General features: G+C 45.8%; 1 protein-coding gene across 5 annotated transcripts in view; it reads left to right on the forward strand.

Moving 5' to 3' along the window:
• MAPK10 (mitogen-activated protein kinase 10) overlaps positions 1-18,576 on the forward strand; it is a 475,339-nt gene that overhangs the window by 293,626 nt on the left and 163,137 nt on the right. For all 5 annotated transcript variants that reach the window (XM_029599243.1, XM_029599225.1, XM_029599259.1 and 2 more), the window contains exon 4: positions 15,774-15,903. In XM_029599243.1, coding sequence (XP_029455103.1) covers positions 15,774-15,903 — 130 coding nt within the window. The remainder of the gene's footprint in view (positions 1-15,773; positions 15,904-18,576) is intronic.

An 18,576-nucleotide genomic window follows, 5' to 3' on the forward strand; every position in this document is an offset into this window, starting at 1 on the left:
AAAAAGAACATAATAAGGGAAAAAAATGCCATAGCACTCATGAGAGACATATTCTAGGTAGGGCTAACAATGCCTGTTACGATTCTGCTCATGGGCCTAGCTGCAAGCAGCCTTTCACCTCTCTGCTGCAGTCTCCCGTGCTCTGCGGCGATCGGAGCCGCTGTTATTCAGCCTACATGGCTGTTCTCCTCGTTCCATGTGGCCCGGAGGCCACTGGTGGTCTCCTCTCTCCTGCGCTGGCAGGGCCACCACTCCAGCTCCTCCTGCACGTCTTGGAGCTGCCCCCAGCTTCCTTTCCTGTGGCAGGAAGCCGCCTCCGATGCTGGGCCCTGCTTCACGGCCTAGTGCCGCTCCTGCTCCTTCTTTGTGGCAGGGACGCTGCTCTCCAGGGTCCTGCCTCCTTAGGCCCGCGGTGGGAGTAGCCCCGCGGCCCCTCATGATGATGTCATCCAGGCATTTCCTCTTCAGCCCTATAAAAGGGCCCTTCGCCTGTCTGTCTTCGCCTTCGCAAGGAGCTGCCTGCTCCTGGAGTCTCTGCTATTCCAGCTCTTTGTCCAGGAAGCTCCGACTGCCATGCTCGCTTCTTCAAGGCACTCTGTTCCTTGTGGAAATTCCCTTGTCTTCATCTGTGGTTCCTGATCCTTCGTCTGCTTCTTCGTTCCATGTCCTGGTCTCTCGTCGCTTCCTTTGTCCTCGTCTCGAGATGTCCTCGTCTCCAGATACCCGTGTCTTCAGATGGCCTTGCCTTCAGATTCCCCTGACGTCCTCGCCTTCAGTTGTCCCTGACGTCCTCGTCTTCAGTTGTTCCTGATGTCCTCCTTCAGTTGATCCTGATGTCTTTGTCTTCAGATGCTCCGCCTCCAGGTGTTCACTCCTTCCGGCTCCTTTCCTGGGAAGCCTTGTCCTCTGATGTCCTGATTCGACTCCTAGTGGGCTGCCGTCCTCTGTTCAGCTTCGAGATGATCTTCTGGTGCGATTTCCACCCCGGGTCTGAAGTTTCATCTTCTTCTGGTTGTCATGTCAGGTGCGTCGATTATGCAGGGGTCACTGAAGCTCTGTCCAGGTCGGTTGCTGCTTCGAGTGTTGCCCAGATTCCTCTTCATGCTGAGCTTTAACTCTGCTGTCGTCTTTCCACTCATCAAGTGTCCTCATCGATGTTCCTGATGTTCTTCTTTTCAGCCTTGCCTCAGTCTTGCCTTCTTGCCTAGTTTTCTCGCCTGACCTTGTCTCCAAGTACCTTCGCCTACCATGTCTCCAAGTACTTTCGCCCAACCTTTTCTTCAAGTGTCTTCATCTTGTTCCTTCAAGTGTCTTCATCTCGTTCCAGTACCATCGTCTGTCCTAGACCTCTGTCCATCCTGTTGTTTTTTTTAAATGTGCTACTTACTAACTAACTAAGCCCGGCCCATGCCAAAAATTGGCAGATGCATGCACAAGTTGGGCTAGCACGTGCATACCATATTTTAAAAGCCGCCTAGATGTGCACATATCTCCCATGCACGCATATCTCACTCCGATTCAAAAAGGGATGTGGTGTGAGCAGGGCATGGGCATTTTGGGATGGGGCATGGTCATGGCCAAGAGATGTTCACGTATATACTTACATGTCTGGGTGTATGCCCAGGTCCATGCTGCATAAATTTACTTCTGCTTGAGACGAGGTGTAAGTTTAAAAAAATAAAAAACTAGCTATACCTGAGGGATTTTAAGGGTCTGGGGTAACTATGGGAAGTGTAAGCTATTCAACCAGGGGCTTTGGAGACCCTAGCTCTTAACTGGGCGAATTGGTGGAAGAACTGTTAAAACTGGCAATGGTGTGGGTATGCACCCCTTTTAAAACCTCCCAACTTTCGCGGTAGAAGCGGGATTTGTGTGCCCGAATACCCACCTATTTAAAATTAGGCACACTTGTACGCATGTCCAGGCTATTTTATATCATGCATGCAAATTGTAAAATTGCTGTGGCCCTGTGCATGTGCCGGTGCACATATGCCAATGTGCACCCACTCGCTGATCTGAAAGTTACTGTCCCTGTGTAGTCAAAAAATATTTGGATAAGTTCTTGGAGGAGAAGTCCATAAACTTCTATTAATCAAGTTGACTTATGGAATTCCTTATGGAATAGCCATTAGTAGCATGGGCTCTATTTAATGTTTAGGTACTTACCAGGTACTTTGTAACCTGGATTGGCCACTGTTGGGAACGAGATGCTATACTAGGTCAGACCCTCCTCGGTCTGACCTAGTATAGCAAATTCTTATGTTCTTAGCTTGCTAAATAATGATGAACTAACAAAACACATATTTCCTCCTATTTCTATCTATAAACTAAGTTTAAAAAGTCATACTCTATACAAAGAAATGCAGGATCTCCCTGACGCCAAACACCACTTCAGACTACTTTTGGGAATTATTCTTAGCTCTTTTTGACTTCCCTCTCGGTACCCAATTTGTCCTTGTGACTCTCCTGCTCTTTAACTTCTTAGAATGAAGAGACTTGAACAGGCTGGTCAAGGTGATTGATCAGTCTTTAGGCTTTCTCTTTTCCTGATCTTTTGCGATATACTACTAGAGAAGTTTCTGCTGCACTTTCTTTTGGGTGTCAGAACTTCCCCAGCTGCAGGCACACTGGAACATGTGCTTTTCAAACACTGGAAGACTGAAACTCAGCAGAGCAATGAGTTTGGGAAGTACACCCCCTCTTTAAGAATCCTGTTCTTCCAGAGCCCTCATAAGATACTCCTGGAGCTCCCTCCTTGAGACTCAGAGGCTCTCTTCTTGAACTCTGAATCCTCCTCAAAGAGAGAGTCCCAGAGCTTGTGCTCTAGTTTTAATTTCTCCGGCCAAACCTCAGGCATCACCTACCGGGATGTGTCTATATTATGTTATGTGGTGCCGGTTCAGACATACATTTCCTAGTAGGGAAACGGTGGGTACATCAACAAATAGTTTTCTACAGCAAATGTTTCCAAAACCCAAATAAGGATGGCCAGGGCTCAAAATCTTTTGAATAGTTGTGTGGCTAAAACAGAAAATGTTCAGTTCAGCTTGCCCTGTGCTGCCCCTGGATAAACCCAAAGAGGATTTAGAAAGATTTAGAGTGGATTTCTGTTATTTGGAAGATCCAGTTCATTGGGTCTACTTTGGGTTTTCTCCAGATCTGTGAAAAACTGAGGGAGTGCCCTCTGGGTCTGGGGAAATGCCAGGATTTCCGTCTGTAGCCCTTGGTTAAGGTGAGGTTAAAGGGACAGTAGTATGTTCCATTATTCTCAGGCCTCGAAGCCTGTCATGGGGTGCACAGCCAGAGACCACTGCTGCCATATGAATGAAAGGTGCCCAAACTGAAAGGCAACCACTTACCACTACCGCAGTAAGAGAAAAGCTCATTGCTCTTGCTGATCCATGGCATCGATCTGCTGCGCTTTCTCCTACATCCCAGTCTGATGACAGCTGGGATGCAGCACGAAAGGAGCAGGAACCTAAAGCAGAGGCAGCAGGCACAGTAAGGGACAATGGAAGCGCTGTGCTTCTTGTGTCCATGGCTGCTGTAACATCCTCCTCTATTGCATGGATATCCTGATTAGAACTGAAAACTGCACAGGGGTGGGGGAGGAAGAAGGGACAGCTGAACCCTGTGGTGCCTGTGGCCTCAGTTAGGTCAAATTACTCCCACACTTGGCATGATTCTTTTCTTGCTTCTCCACAGTTGACATAAGAACGAGAGAGAGAGAGAAGATTATTGGGGAAATGGAAAGCTGAGGGATGAGAAGAACTAAGAAGGGGGATGGGAGCTGGGGAGAACAAATAGGTGTAATAACAGGCTAACAGATGGGGAGAGAGAATAAGAGCAAGGAGAAGGAGAAAGACAGACCGGGAATGAAGGCAGGGGAATTGGGTGAGCTAGATGTAATGCTGGTGTGTGTGTGTGTGTGTGTGTGTGTGTGTGTGTAGGAGGAGTGAGAGGAGAGTCGTGGGAACGAGAAAAAAGGGGAAGACGTTCCAGAAGATGGGGGCGACAGCAAGAAAGGGAGTTGGAGGGATGGGAGGGGGAAGGTTAAGATCAAGAGATGGGAACACGGATGATTGAGAAGAAGTGAAGAAGAGATGGAGGGCTCAGAGAGGTCAATTGGGGTAGAAGCAGGAAAGTGGAAGGATGGGAAATAGATGAGGAAGAGAAGTAAAGCAATGATAATGAAGGGAGGCGATTGAAGAAAAAAGATGGCGAGAAATGAGATTAAAGAAAGATACCAGGGAAAACAGCTGAGGGAGAAAGGAATAAAGAAAGGAGATGAAAAATAGAAAAAAGTAAAGAAAAACATTTTAAATCCAGTTTATTTATTTATTTATTTATTATTTTTATATACCTATAGGTATTGGAATATGATTTCTCGAAGTACTAAATTATTTTATATTCTTTAAGCAGTTTATTTGTAGTATTTAAAATTGTGTGTACAAATTGACCAATAGCACTGGGGTACTCTGCTTTATCTTTTGCTTATAGCATTTATACCCAAAGTACACCATAGACTAGTTATGGGATATTTTTTTGGATGTTAGGTGAATGTAAGGTGAGGTAGGTCAGAGTTTACTTGTAATATTCCTCTCATGTCCCTGAAATGATCAACATAAGCTGGTGCTGTCTGGCATTGCCACCCCCTGCCACAGCTCTCTCTGTTGCTCCCCAGAGCTTCAAACTGGTGCCAATTTGTTAGAAAGAGACAATAAATCACTGAAAGTGACCGCCAGCTGCTGCAGTGCTGCCAGCTCCACCGTAACTTCCTGAGACACTCAATATGAGTTCTGCAGTTTTTATGTCTAGTGTTTGTTCTTGATATTTGGTTGATAAATGCCAGTTGAGAAATAGGCCCAAGTATCACATTAAAATGTAAGTAAGGAACCTCTGGTTTCCTTAGCAGAAGGAGCTAACTAGCTGGGGAGGTTCCGAGCTTTTCAGTAAAAGGAGAGGTTTGGGTTTGACTCCCCCCGCAAGGGAGCTGCAGATGGTGTGCTCTAGCTGTTTATCACCACCAGGTACCATCTTAGAAGTTTGGATCTTAGTTTGGATATCATAAAGGGAGGATCTCTCTGTCTCCATCTCCTATAAGGACTATGTGCCTTTCCCTTTTGTGGTCCAGCTTGTCAGCCTGGCCCACTTGAACTTGTTATTTGCTCTTTTAATCCCATGTTGGATTATGAGGTGTCTATCTATATGGTTAAATCAAAGGAAGGGAAGACTCGGACTGTGTGCTATAACTACTCCAGGATTTAGATCTGTTTGTGACACGAAGCAATGAAGTTTCAAGCTTCAGTTGGATTTTTCTTCCAATAGCTATCTCTTTATTTTGGAGGTAAGGACATTTGTTCTACCCTTCCCACCTGTTTGTTTTTCCCCTTTTTTAAAAAGACTATTTTTGTTCCATTTGGAGCGGAGTGTCTTTGGTACCAGAGAATTTCTTTATATTATATTGGGAAGAGGCATCTTTCACCTAGGGAGAGCCTGAGGAGTGAAGATTTTTCATTTTGCAGGGGTATTCCTGTTCCATGTGAGTGGGAAGGAGCTGAGAGTATTATTCAAGGATTGTGTTTGCTGCTGACTCAGTGTGCTACATTTGAGAGCAGAGTGCCCTTCTGGTACTTCATAAGGGGATCTAAAATATTTAAGAAGATTTCAGGAAAGGAATGAGCATTGGGACTTATATTCCAATAACTTATTGGGACTAAATTCTAATCACTCCAGAGTGGATAGCAGCTGGGATAAATTAGGAAGTTTGAAGGAAGACTAAGGTTTCTTCAAAAGCTAAGTAATTGGAGTAGAGGATAAGGATTTCCAAGAAATTGGCTTCCAATAAACCAAAAGACATTACTGAAGAGTGAAGTCACAAATTTATTAATCTTCTTCTGAAAATATATTATTTGACTTAATTTAAACTCTGAATTGAGTGCTGTAAATATTCTTCAGTCATCTAATCAACTATCAGTAAAGAAGTTGGAAACCACTTTGTTTCTCAGTGTGCTCTTTGAATGCAGAGAGTGTGTTTATATTTAGTGCTGTGATCAGAGGAGGAAAAGCGACTTGTACTGGGACTAATGTAAAATAGCCTTGAGGTTAAGCCTTCCCCCTGTAACTCAGAAGTAAATGCTATCTGTGGAGAGACTGAGAGAAACTGAGATCAAATAGGGTCCATCATCTCTCTTCCTATGTGCCCCAGGGTGCATCTTAAAGGATATGCCCTGCCCTGGGGTTACATGTAAATATAATATATGCTGTGAATTTTAGGGATGTACATTCGTTTTGAATGAATGCGCAATCCGCAACATATAGGTCCCTATTTGTTGCATTCGTGGGGTTCCAAAACGTATGGCGAACCTCCACAAATGCAACGTATCACTAACAAATAAAACCCCACCCTCCTGACCCTCCCCAAGACTTGCAAAAGTCCCTGGTGGTCCAGCGGAATTCCTGGAGCGATCTCCTGCACTCGGGCTGTCAGCTGCCGGTATTCAAAATGGCGCCGATAGCCTTTGCCCTTACTATGTCACAGGGGCTACTGGTGCCGTTGGTCGGCCCCTGTCACATGGTAGGAGCACAAGATGGCGCCGGTGTCCATGGATGCACCAAAAGGAGTAGTGGGGTTGCCCATCCTCGACGTTTTCAAAGACCTGGTAACCCGCTTGTGGGAGCATCTGATCTTGATACCACTAGTCAACAGAAAGACGGACGCAGTGCACCTGGTACAACCCGCCACCAGGTTTGACCGCCACCAACTCCCACATCAGTCGGTGGCGGTGGAGTCAGCCCTTAAAAAAGCTAAAAGGGTATGCACCCAGGGCATGAGCATAAAGCCCTAGATGCTTTAGGTTGGCAGGTATTCCAGAGTGCCATGCTCATTGCTCACATAGCATGCTTTCAGCTTTACATGGGGCAGTATTCTCAAAACTTGTGGAAACAAGCTCATGGGTTCACTGAGCATCTTTCTCAGCAGTATCAGGAGGAATTCCAGAGGGTGGTTCAGCAGGGCCTTGAATGTGACATACACGAAGTCCGTGTGCATATGATGTGTTTGAAACAGCCTTGAGGTCAGCTGCAGCAGACATTGGGGCCCAGTACATAGCTTGGCTACGGGCATCTGACTTGCGCCCATAGGTCCAGGACTGTCTAGCAGATCTGCTCTGTACTGGGGAGAATCTGTTTGGCGACTGGATCAAAGATGCTGTGGCTCAGATGAAGGAATATCAAGAGACTCTTCAACAATTGTCGGCTATTATTTCTGGCACCCAGTCTGCTAGAAAGCCCACTCGATCAAATCTGAAGCGGCTTTTTTTCTGGCCCCACAGGTATTACCCTTCGACTGCGAGATCTAGATCTCAGCGGCCATTGGGGAAACCCAGGCAAATGCGATCTCTGCCCCCTCGGGCACCCACAGCTCCACCTCAAAACTCTGCCACTAGTAGTTTGTGACTGGCGGTGAGGGAGCCAGAGGCAGCCGCGGAACCCTGGGCCCCCAGTTGGGGGTCGTTTTCAACTCTTGGTAGACCTTTGGAGTTCAATCACCTCGGATCACTGGGTCCTGTCCATCGTCTGCAAGGGTTACTGGCATCATTTCCAGTGACTTCCACCCTGCTCTCCACTGGCTCCATGATGGGGAAGAGTAGGGAATGATTAAATACTTCAGGTATAAGTCGTGGCCCTCCTTTCCACGCAAATGGTTGAACTGGTGTCTGCTGGCCAGCAGGGCACAGGGTACTACTCCTGATATTTTCTTATCCCCAAGAAAACAGGAGGCCTTCACTGAACAGAACAAGACCTACCTACCTACCTCAGGACAGGGCAGAGATCTTGGCGGTTCTTGAACGTCTTACATTCGGCCGGATCCAGGTCTAGGCTTGCCACTTGCTCCAGTTGCTTGGCCATATGGCACCGACGGTGCATGTCATCCCATTTGCTCGGCTACACATGTGCTGCGCACAGTGGACACTATGTTCCCAGTGGTGTCAGGCATCCCAGGACCTACATGCCCCCATTGTGGCCATGGACATAAGAACATAAGAAAATGCCATACTGGGTCAGACCAAGGGTCCATCAAGCCCAGCATCCTGTTTCCAACAGTGGCCAATCCAGGCCACAAGAACCTGGCAATTACCCAAACACTAAATCTATTCCATGTTACCCTTGCTAATGGCCGTGGCTATTCTCTAGGTGAACTTAATAGCAGGTAATGGACTTCTCCTCCAAGAACTTATCCAATCCTTTTTTAAACACAGCTATACTAACTGCACTAACCACATCCTCTGGCAACAAATTCGAGAGTTTAATTGTGTGTTGAGTAAAAAAGAACTTTCTCCGATTAGTTTTAAATGTGCCCCGATTAGTTTTAAATGTGCCCCATGAGCTGCATCGTTCTCTTCTCTGGTGGACTGTCCCCGAGAACCTGCTACGGGGGTTCCCATTTCAAGCGGCTCCCACCCAGGTCACGCTCACCACCTTAGCAGGTTCTCGGGGACGTTTCACCAGCGCAAGTCCTAGGGCATCACACGCAAGGGTTCTGGTCGCCTCAGGAAAGGAGGCTCCAAGTCAACCTCCTGGAGCTGAGGGCGGTTCGGTTTGGCATATAGGTGTTCCAGGAACTTCTAGTGAACAAGATAATCCTAGTGCGCACAGGCAATTGTTGCGTCTGTCGCTGCTCAACTCTCTCACTCCACCCTCTCTACCTCTGTGGCGACTCCCTCCGGGCCTGATGGACAGTTGCTGCCACGGCATCTCCATGCCATTCCCCTCTGACGTCCCCGGACCGGCTCGACGCTGCAGATCCGCCATGTTCCTGATGATGTAGGGCACACGCGCACACTCCGATTGATGTACCAGCAAGGGCGCGAACCTCGGGGGTGTCCCCTGAGCTGACGTCATCCGCTGCCAATATAAAATGTCTCAGTATTCGCTAATGATTTGAGTTAGCAAGGAAACTCCTTACACAAAGGATTTGTCCAAGCTACTCTGCCTCTTCAGACTTACCAGGGGTACCCGCTCCTCGGGGACCTCGCTCTCTTTTCTTTATTTCAGATTGCAGATAGGAACTGGTACTCGCTCCTTAAGGGTCCATGTTCCTGGACACTCTGAAGATTCTCTACTGCCTGGAAGCTATTGCAGATACAGACATTTGTGAGTTACCTTTGCTCTCTCAGAGCTTTCCCTGGAACCAGGTACTCGCTCCTCGAGGGCCTAACCCTTTCCAGCTACTGAGCTTCATTAAGACCTTATGTGAGATATGTCATATAGTTCTGGCTATGAACACAGCATACTCTGTCTACTCACCATCTATAGTCTCTCTACAGCTCAGCAACCCTAGGATTGCTGTTCCGGTACCTGAGGGACTTCAGCCCTACCGGGCACATCAGTTCACTACTGCCACCTCTGGTGTTCTACTAACCTGTCTAATAAAAGAACCATCTGTGTCTGTCTCCATACCCAAGACTAGCCGGTGGTCCCTCTCAGGATATCCTCCTGGGGGCGCTGTCATCTGCCATCGGCCCAAGGATCCACCTATCTATATTCCTCTACAGCTGCGTGCCCTCTCCATGCACTCCGCTGGTAACGGATTGCTAACTCCTCCTCCCACAGGAGTAACCAGCCAATCAACAAAGGAGAACGTCTGCTCATCAAAAGTGATTAACACGAACACAGGAGACAGAGAGCAGGAATTTAATTAGTCCAAATCTTCGTTACTGTAAGGAGAGAATTTATTAAACTTCAAAGTGGCTATGCCACAAACTCCAAGAACGCATACAGGTTTTCCATCCGGTCCCCCGACACGGACCGTGTTTCGCCCAGAGCTGCGTCAGGAGGGACTGAGTACAGTGTATTATTCCAAACACTAAAATGAAAACAAATCAATAATAACCAGTCAGAGGCTAGAGGACTATATGGGGCAATTATTAATGCATACGCCGAGACACATACCTTCACTCAGGTCCTGCTTGTTTTAAAGGGAGAGCAAGTAGTGCTTACAGGGATGCCAAATTAAAGGGCTGTAAAATGGCGCGAAAACAGCATTAATAATTGCCCCATATAGTCCTCTAGCCTCTGACTGGTTATTATTGATTTGTTTTCATTTTAGTGTTTGGAATAATACACTGTACTCAGTCCCTCCCGACGCAGCTCTGGGCGAAACACGGTCCGTGTTGGGGGACCGGATGGAAAACCTGTATGCGTTCTTGGAGTTTGTGGAGTAGCCGCTTTGAAGTTTAATAAATTTTCACCTTACAGTAACGAAGATTTGGACTAATTAAATTCCTGCTCTCTGTCTCCTGTGTTCGTGTTAATCACTTTTGATGAGCAGACGTTCTCCTTTGTTGATTGGCTTTAAAGTTGACATGCAATTCTAGACATGTTCATTTTTTGTTTTTGTTCAAAATAACAAATTTTAAAAGCAGAATGGATTCTGCAAATGTGTGATTTATACAGAAAAAATTATGGAAGACATAATATAGAACATAAAAGAGAAGGACATTTAAATACCCCTATACTGTCAAATGATCAATACAATATGATCTACATTATAAAACATACAGTGCACAAACTATATTATAATACTGTGGTTCTTCTATATAAGAACCCCATTTAACAAATCTTATTCCTGACAAACTAAAATTGTTTTCCAAAAGATTCTTGTATACTATATATTACTGCTGTCAAAATCTGCTGTAACGAATGTTCCTGACAACTAATTTATTGCCTTCCAGTCCATTTGTTATAAAGCAGAACCCTTGCATTACTCTGTGGAAGGCATGCTAAAAGCTAAGAGCATCAGACTGATCTTCCTTTATCTACACAGAATTTTCCACCAGAAATAAAATATGACCACTGAGCTTTCACACATGGGGCAGTTGCATCCCTCACCTGCTCTATAGAGACTCCATAAGTGTAGATTGACTTGCCCATGCTTTAATAGGCAGAATTGGAGGGTGGGGGAATAGAAGGCCCTGGAAATCAGATATTGAGTGATGTTCCTCTACTACTACCCCTCTCCAGAGTCCTAGAGTGACATACCAGCACTCCTTTGAAGTAGATGACTGGAACAGGCTCCTCTTTGGCAAGGGTATTTGGTGTCTTCAAAACTTGGCACCCCAGGCAATTGCCTATGTTGCCTATGCCTAAATCTGGGCCTGGCTAAAGCTTCAACTACTAATTTATCATTTCTAAAGCACCACTAGACATATGCAGAACTGTATGATTACACATAAGTGGCAGTCTCTCTTCCATGGAGCTTGCAAATCAGTCAAGACAAACATACATGACAGACAAGAATAAGGGAAGTGAATTTATTGTATTATTGTATAGTATTTAAAAGCTATTTGTTACCATGTTGACAAGGCTATGGTATGCATGACAGAGATAATTTACATTTATATTCTGGCATTTGTATAACATATTATTGTTTGGCAGTTTTGTAGTCTCTCAGAGCAATCAACACCCGAAGGGTGCCACTATATCACGTACTGTACGTTTTCTGCTTCCCTTGTGGCTCATTTGAAATATTGAATTACTGAAATCTGCGTTTACAGTGTCCTGTAAATTCACTTAACTAGTGCGCAGTGAGGGAAGGAAGAGAAAGAGGGAGAATAAATATTTTTATTTTTTTAAGCTCTATAGCTATAATAAAATCTAATTGATGATGGTGCAGATGAAAAGATGACAGAGTAATTTAAAAGCTAGAAGGCAAGTAGACTCACGTTTCCTTAAACATTATTAAAAAAAATCTATTTAATAATGATGAGACTATGGATTTCAGTCAGAATTATAAATATACTGTACTACCATTTGATCCATACCTTGCACTTATGCAGTTCTTATGAATGTCCTGTTTAACCTGCATGACTACGAAATGACAACTAGAGTATTGAATTACTTGGGTAACATACAAGTTGTAAAATATGAGTATTTGTGAGCATGAATGATCAGTAGTTAAGAACACTTATAACATATGAGCGAAAGTGGCACTTGAGATTGTTGCGCCCGGTTGCAGATGGCTGTGACCTTTGCTGCTTACCTCATTTTGCCCTATAGCTCCGATTCTGGCTAAGATGGCCACCACAGCCTCTGCACGCCATCTTCCCTGGCGTTCCCGGGACAGATTGGGCGATCTCGGTCACCATCTTGAATCTGGTGCGTGTGCTTCTTACATCTTATCCACGTCATGGTGGGAACCTCAGGGGCGTCCTCTCCGCATGACGTCACTGCCTACATGTACTTAAATCTACCGGACCTTCCTACCAAAGAGTTAGCAAGGATTCCATCTTGTTCAATTCCTTTTCTCAGAGACGCTTCACCTCGCTGTTCCTGCGTTCCAGACTGCGGGTCTCAGGTACCCGCTCCTCGGGGGCCTTGCTGCACTCAGGGCTATCTGCTCCTCGGAGAGCCTTCTCTGTGAGTCTCACCTTCGCCAGCTTAGTGAGTACCTCTCGCTAACTTTACGGACGACCCCTCAGTGTTTCCTGCTCCTGGTCTCCGCTGCTGCTACAACAATATCTTTACTGCAACACTACGGAGTGAGTACTAGACCTGATTTACAACTCTGCTTCTCTCTTGCTGTGCGGATCCTTGGGTTACCCTGCTCTACAGACGTCTCCCGGATCCACGCTGTCTTGTGCCTGCTGCCAACATCTATCTCCGGCCTACTCCGCACTGCGGACCACTACTGGAGCTACCACGCACAAGAACTACCAAGAAGGAAGTATTACCCGGGTTACCCTGCTCTGCGGACCACTATCGGAGAATCCATCTCAGGTCTTCCTACTCAAGGACTGAGTTTACAAACCCACTCCTCAGGTTTCTCTTTGCTGTATAATAAATATATCTCTGACTCCAGTGTCCCTCACTGCTGAGACCCCACCTGTCATGGAGAGTCCCCACAGGCTTCCTTCCTGTGGGTGGAGTCAGCTCTCTCCATGACTCAAGAGCCCTCAAACCAAGTTCAAGTATAACAGATTGATAACTCCATGGACCTGGCTCAGCTCTCAGCCTTACAGGCCATCCCTAGCCTGGCCCAATGGATTTCGGAGCAACAGAGGACTTTGGAGACATTGGCTACCACCTTTAATCAGCTGAATGCCAGACTGAATTCTTCTCCTACTTTTGACCAGAATGCATCGCCCCCGGTGGTTACTGGGCATACTACAGTTCCTTTGCCTGCCCCTACTCGTTTCTCAGGAGACTCCCTGTTGTGTACGGGCTTTCTAAATCAGTGCTGTATGCACTTCTCCTTGTAGCCGCTGTACTTTCCTACTGTGGTTACCAAGATGATGTATATATTGTCCTTGTTGGATGGAAAAGCCCTGGCCTGAGCTTCACTACTATGGGAACGCAATGATCCAGTCCTGAATGACTTGCCTGGCTTTCTGACTGTCTTCAAGTCTGTATTTGATGACCCCGCACGCCAGTCTATAGCTGGTTCAGCACTCCTACACCTCCAACAAGGGATTAAGCCACTCCCAGATTACGTGATCGAATTTAAAACCCTGTCTTCTGAACTTCTATGGGATTTAGGTTGTTTATGAGCTATCTTCTTAAAAGGCCTCAACTAGGGATGTGAATCGTTTTTGAACGATTAAAATTATCGTCAGATAATTTTAAAATCGTCCTAAATCGTTAGAGTGCACGATACAATACAAATGCCCCCGATTTATCATCAGGGGCATTTGTATTGTATCGTTAAATAGGGCACGGGAATTATTTGGGGGAGGGCGGGAAAACCGGCACACCAAAACAACCCCTAAAACCACCCCGACCCTTTAAAACCAATTCCTTACCCTCCCCCACCCTCCCGAACCCCCCCAAAATGTTAAATTACCTGGTGGTCCAGTGGGAGGGGGGGGGGGGGTCCCGGCGCGATCTCCCGCTCTCGGGCCATCGGCGCCATTTTGGCTGCCACTAATTAAAATGGCGCTGATGGCCCAATAAAAAAAACCCACCCGACCCTTTAAATCGACCCCACACCCTCCCGACCCTTTTTTTTAGGGAGGCCCACGCCGCTAAAAAAAACCCCACCCGCCCCTTTAAATCGACCCCACCCTCCCGACCCCCCCAAAACCTTTAAAATTACCTGGTGGTCCAGGGGGGCCTCGGGGGGCCTCGGGGAGAGATCCAGGGGGGCCTTGGGGAGAGGAGAGATCCAGGGGGGCCTCGGGGAGAGATTTCCCATTCCCAGGCATCAGCTGTTCTAAAAAAAAATGGCGCCGATGTCCCTTTGCCTTACCATGTGACAGGGTATCCGTGCCATTGGCCGGCCCCTGTCACATGGTAGGAGCACTGGATGGCCGGCGCCATCTTTAAAGATGGCGCCGGCCATCTTTACTCATCAGCCCCTATTATACTATACACCGAATGGTGAGCCATCCCTTTCTTCTTCAGGTCGGATCCAAGGACAGCCCGGACATGGCAGCCAGCTGTACCCTATATGGCAAAACCTTAACAGTGCTAACTGGCACCCAAGAGTGCCATGGAGATACAGCCGCCGCTTCTGCCAATAAGGAGGCGCTAGGGATGCGCTAGTGTCCCTAGTGCCTCCTTATTACCGCGGGCCCTCATTTGAATACAAAATCGCGCGCCCAGGAGAGTGGCCTGGGCTCGCGTCGGGAGAGCGGGTGCTCACCTCGGAGCGCTGGCTCTCCCGCGCATTTTGCTGTCTCGGCCCGAGAGTTAGTCCCTTTAAGGGGCCTATGGACTAACAATGTGCATTAACAAGCATCAGCAGTTTTTGAGAAGTAAAGCCCTTGGTAAGTGTTCTCACTGGAGATCAACTTTGGATTTTCTCTTTCTGCATAGTAAAACAGCTTTGACGTTGAACAGGGTTTTTAGGTTTATAGACATCTTCCCCTGAAAGTGATACAGCAGTTTCCCATGCTATCATTCTTCTCAATCCCTTTCTCATTTTAATTTGGCTACAAAAACTGAACTGGTAAGGAAGGGCACTATTATAAATACACTCTGCCTTCTCAGTATGGAATGGGTCAAATTTTAAAAGCTCTACACGCATAAATCGCCTTCCACGAACCGGGCCTATTTTATAAAGCCCATTTGCTGCTGTGTCGGAGGATCGCATGCTGGCAGGCTGCCGGTGCGCGCAACCTACACACCTGCCTCCAGGCAGGTGCAAGAGGTATAATAAGAATTTGGGGGAGGGTTAGAGTAGGGCTAGGGGGGGGGAAATGTTAGGGGAAGGGGTGGGAAGGTTAGTATAGGGGGAAGGGAACTGATAAAGCCCACGGGCGTCGGCGCACACAAGGTGCACTAGTGTGCACCCCCTTGCGTGCGCTGACCCCGATTTTATAACGAGGCGCGCCTGTGCACATATGTTATAAAATCGGGCGTCCATGTGTGCGCGCCGGGTAGTGCATGCACATGGACGCCCGGGCGCAGGTCTTAAAATCTACCTCAATATGAGCAATGTACATTCTACAGTCACATGATAGGAAAGGAAATTGTAAGCTAGAAATATTGATTTTTTTTTTCATTCTTTGCTTTTCAATGAGATTGTTTTCCTTCCTATAGAAAGTGTGCAACATGTTGAACTGTTGTATCCAAATACATCCCATACAAGTTACTTTTCCCATTTTGGGTTATCTTAAACCCTAGTTTTGTAATTCAGTAATACAGACTTGTTTAACCATGTAATCAAATCAGGAAGATTGAGTTGATTTACCTGTACAGTTACAAAATGTATAAATTGTGTTCCTTGAATTTGGGAAGTTATTTGAATGTGCTACTTATAATTATTGCAGTGCTGCATATGATGCCATCCTTGACAGAAATGTGGCCATTAAGAAACTCAGCAGACCGTTTCAGAACCAAACACATGCCAAAAGAGCATACAGGGAACTGGTCCTCATGAAATGTGTGAATCATAAAAATGTAAGTTCTATTTCAATGTATTATTTTATTGCATTTTTAAATGCAATGGAAATATCACAAGAATGTGTAAGAAAGTTGTGTTATTTCATTTATTTAATCTCATTATTGGCTTTCAATTTATTTACTATTGCCGTTGGAACTTACACTGAGTATGTCGTACCTTTACTAAAAGCTTTCATTGGATGTGCCTGGTGGCTCAGTGTTAGTGCTGTGTGTACTGCCATGCAGAAGACCTGAGTTTGATTTGCCGCTCAGGTCCGTCTGCTCCTCAGGCCAGCCAAGGCTGGAGATACTGTAGATGCAGCATTCAAAGCCCCTGGGAGGAGAGATTAATAATCATTGAGCAATGGCGACAACTAGTGGCTGGACTCAGAATTCATGATTGCAGGGCTCTGACTGACTGAGGACTGTCATCGCAATGACTGTATCAAAGTAAATGGGGAGAGGATGTAAAACAGGGAGAAAATCTCTAGGTAGTTGCAAACGAAAGTCATGCTGCTAGTTTCCAGCTCTAATGCCAACTGAGCAGAAAGCACAAGAGAGAGAGAGATGGCAGTTCAGTTGGGCCCCGCTCCAGTACCTTCAGGGTTTAGTCAGCTGCTTTTCTTGGGTAGGACATTTTTTCAGGTTTACAGGCCTTTGTTCAGGCGTAGTCCTTCACTTCATCCACTCCTGTCAGGTCGGACCCCTCAGCCAGTGGCCCCTCTCTCATCCATTCTATGGTTAAACACTGTGGCATACATTAGTTCACCACGGGTATCCCGGTGGGGATCTGGATGGCATGGATGATGATTGCTTGGAAGATGGGGAGTTTTCCTCCTCGTTTGGAGCTTTATCGAACCATGTTTATGGTTCTTTCATAGAGATGAACTTCTAGCCCTAATTTCCCAGACCTTGAAGATGCTGGGAGTGCCAGAGGCAGATTCTGTGTCAGAGCCGAAGAAGAATCCCATTTTGGTTTCCATGCGTAAAGCCTCTTGCTTTTTTCCTGTTATGGATGCCGTTCAGAATTGATTGATCTTGATGGAACGCCCTGGAGGCAAGTTTCAAAGGGGGATTAGCCCAGCAGCATGAGGAGATAATGTAGGGTTAAAAGTGTATCCTGCATCCAGCTGGGAGGAGGACCGAGTGGGGAAGTGATGCATCTAACATCAAATAGGGCAAGAGTTTGGTTTATCCTTGCCCAATCCGATGTACAAAATTGGCAGGCAAGTTTGTGGGGGCTTTGGTACTTGCCATCCTGTAGCGACACCTTTGCTAGAATGCCATACACAGCTCCACTTTCAGATCTTCCTTTAATTACTGTTCCCACAAATGCTTCATCAGCAGCATAGCATTACCTCTGGATTCTTGGGAAAATTGGCAGCCTCCTGAGAGACTGTATGCCTGTTTATTAAGGTTCCCAGATACTATCACTCATCAAGGTTCAGCTGTCTTCTCAGGGGAATAATTACAGTGTGTGTCTGATAAAATAAAGGCAATAGATTTTTTAAAATTTAATAATTAAGAGTTGAATAATATGTATTAGCTTGTATATTAGCTTTTTCATTTTTCCTTTGAAACAGAGATTTCTTGGTCACGCTAGGGCCTTGCAAGACTGGAAGATTGGACATCCAAATGGTAGATGAAGTTTAATGTGGACAAGTGCAAGGTGTTGCACATAGGGAAAAATAACCCTTGCTGTAGTTACACAACGTTAGGTTCCATATTAGGAACTACCACCCTGGAGAAAGATCTAGGCATCATAGTGGATAATACTTTAAAATAGTCGGCTCAGTGTGCTGCGGCAATCAAAAAAGCAAACAGAATGTTAGGAATTATTAGGAAGGGAATGGTTAATAAAATGGAAAATGTCATAATGCCTCTGTATCGCTCCATGGTGAGACCGCACCTTGAATTCTGTGTACAATTCTGGTCGCTGCATCTCAAAAAAGATATAGTTGTGATGGAGAAGGAACAGAGAAGAGCAACCAAAATGATAAAGGGAATGGAACAGCTCCCCTATGAGGAAAGGCTGTAGAGGTTAGGACTGTTCAGCTTGGAGAAGAGGTGGCTGAGGGGGGATATGATAGAGGTCTTTAAGATCATGAGAGGTCTTGAACCATTAGAGGTGAATCGGTTATTTACACTTTCAGATAATAGAAGGACTAGGGGGCATTCCATGAAGTTAGCAAGTACCACATTTAAGACTAATCGGAGAAAATTCTTTTTCACTCAATGTACAATTAAGCTCCGGAATTTGTTGCCAGAGGATGTGGTAGGTGCAGTTAATGTAGCTGGGTTCAAAAAAGGTTTGGATAAGTTCTTGGAGGAGAAGTCCATTAACTGCTATTAATCAAGTTTACTTAGGGAATAGCCACTGCTATTAATGGCATCAGTAGCATGGGATCTTCTTAGTGTATGGGTAATTGCCAGGTTCTTGTGGCGTGGTTTGGCCTCTGTTGGAAACAGGATGCTGGGCTTGATGGACCCTTGGTCTGACCCAGCATGGCAATTTCTTATGTTCTTATGGATAGACACTTGCTTGTAATTTTTCCTTTTTCTATGTGGGAAATCTGTTGTAAAAAGAGGAAATAAAAATGGCACTGGGTAAAGAAAAATATAATTGTTTACTGAAGAGTTTTTTTATTTACTTTGTGTTGGTAGTCCAAATAAGGTAACATAGTAAAATAG

Source organism: Rhinatrema bivittatum, chromosome 1 (genome assembly GCF_901001135.1).
Source record: "Rhinatrema bivittatum chromosome 1, aRhiBiv1.1, whole genome shotgun sequence".
NCBI classification, from domain to species: Eukaryota; Metazoa; Chordata; class Amphibia; order Gymnophiona; family Rhinatrematidae; genus Rhinatrema; species Rhinatrema bivittatum.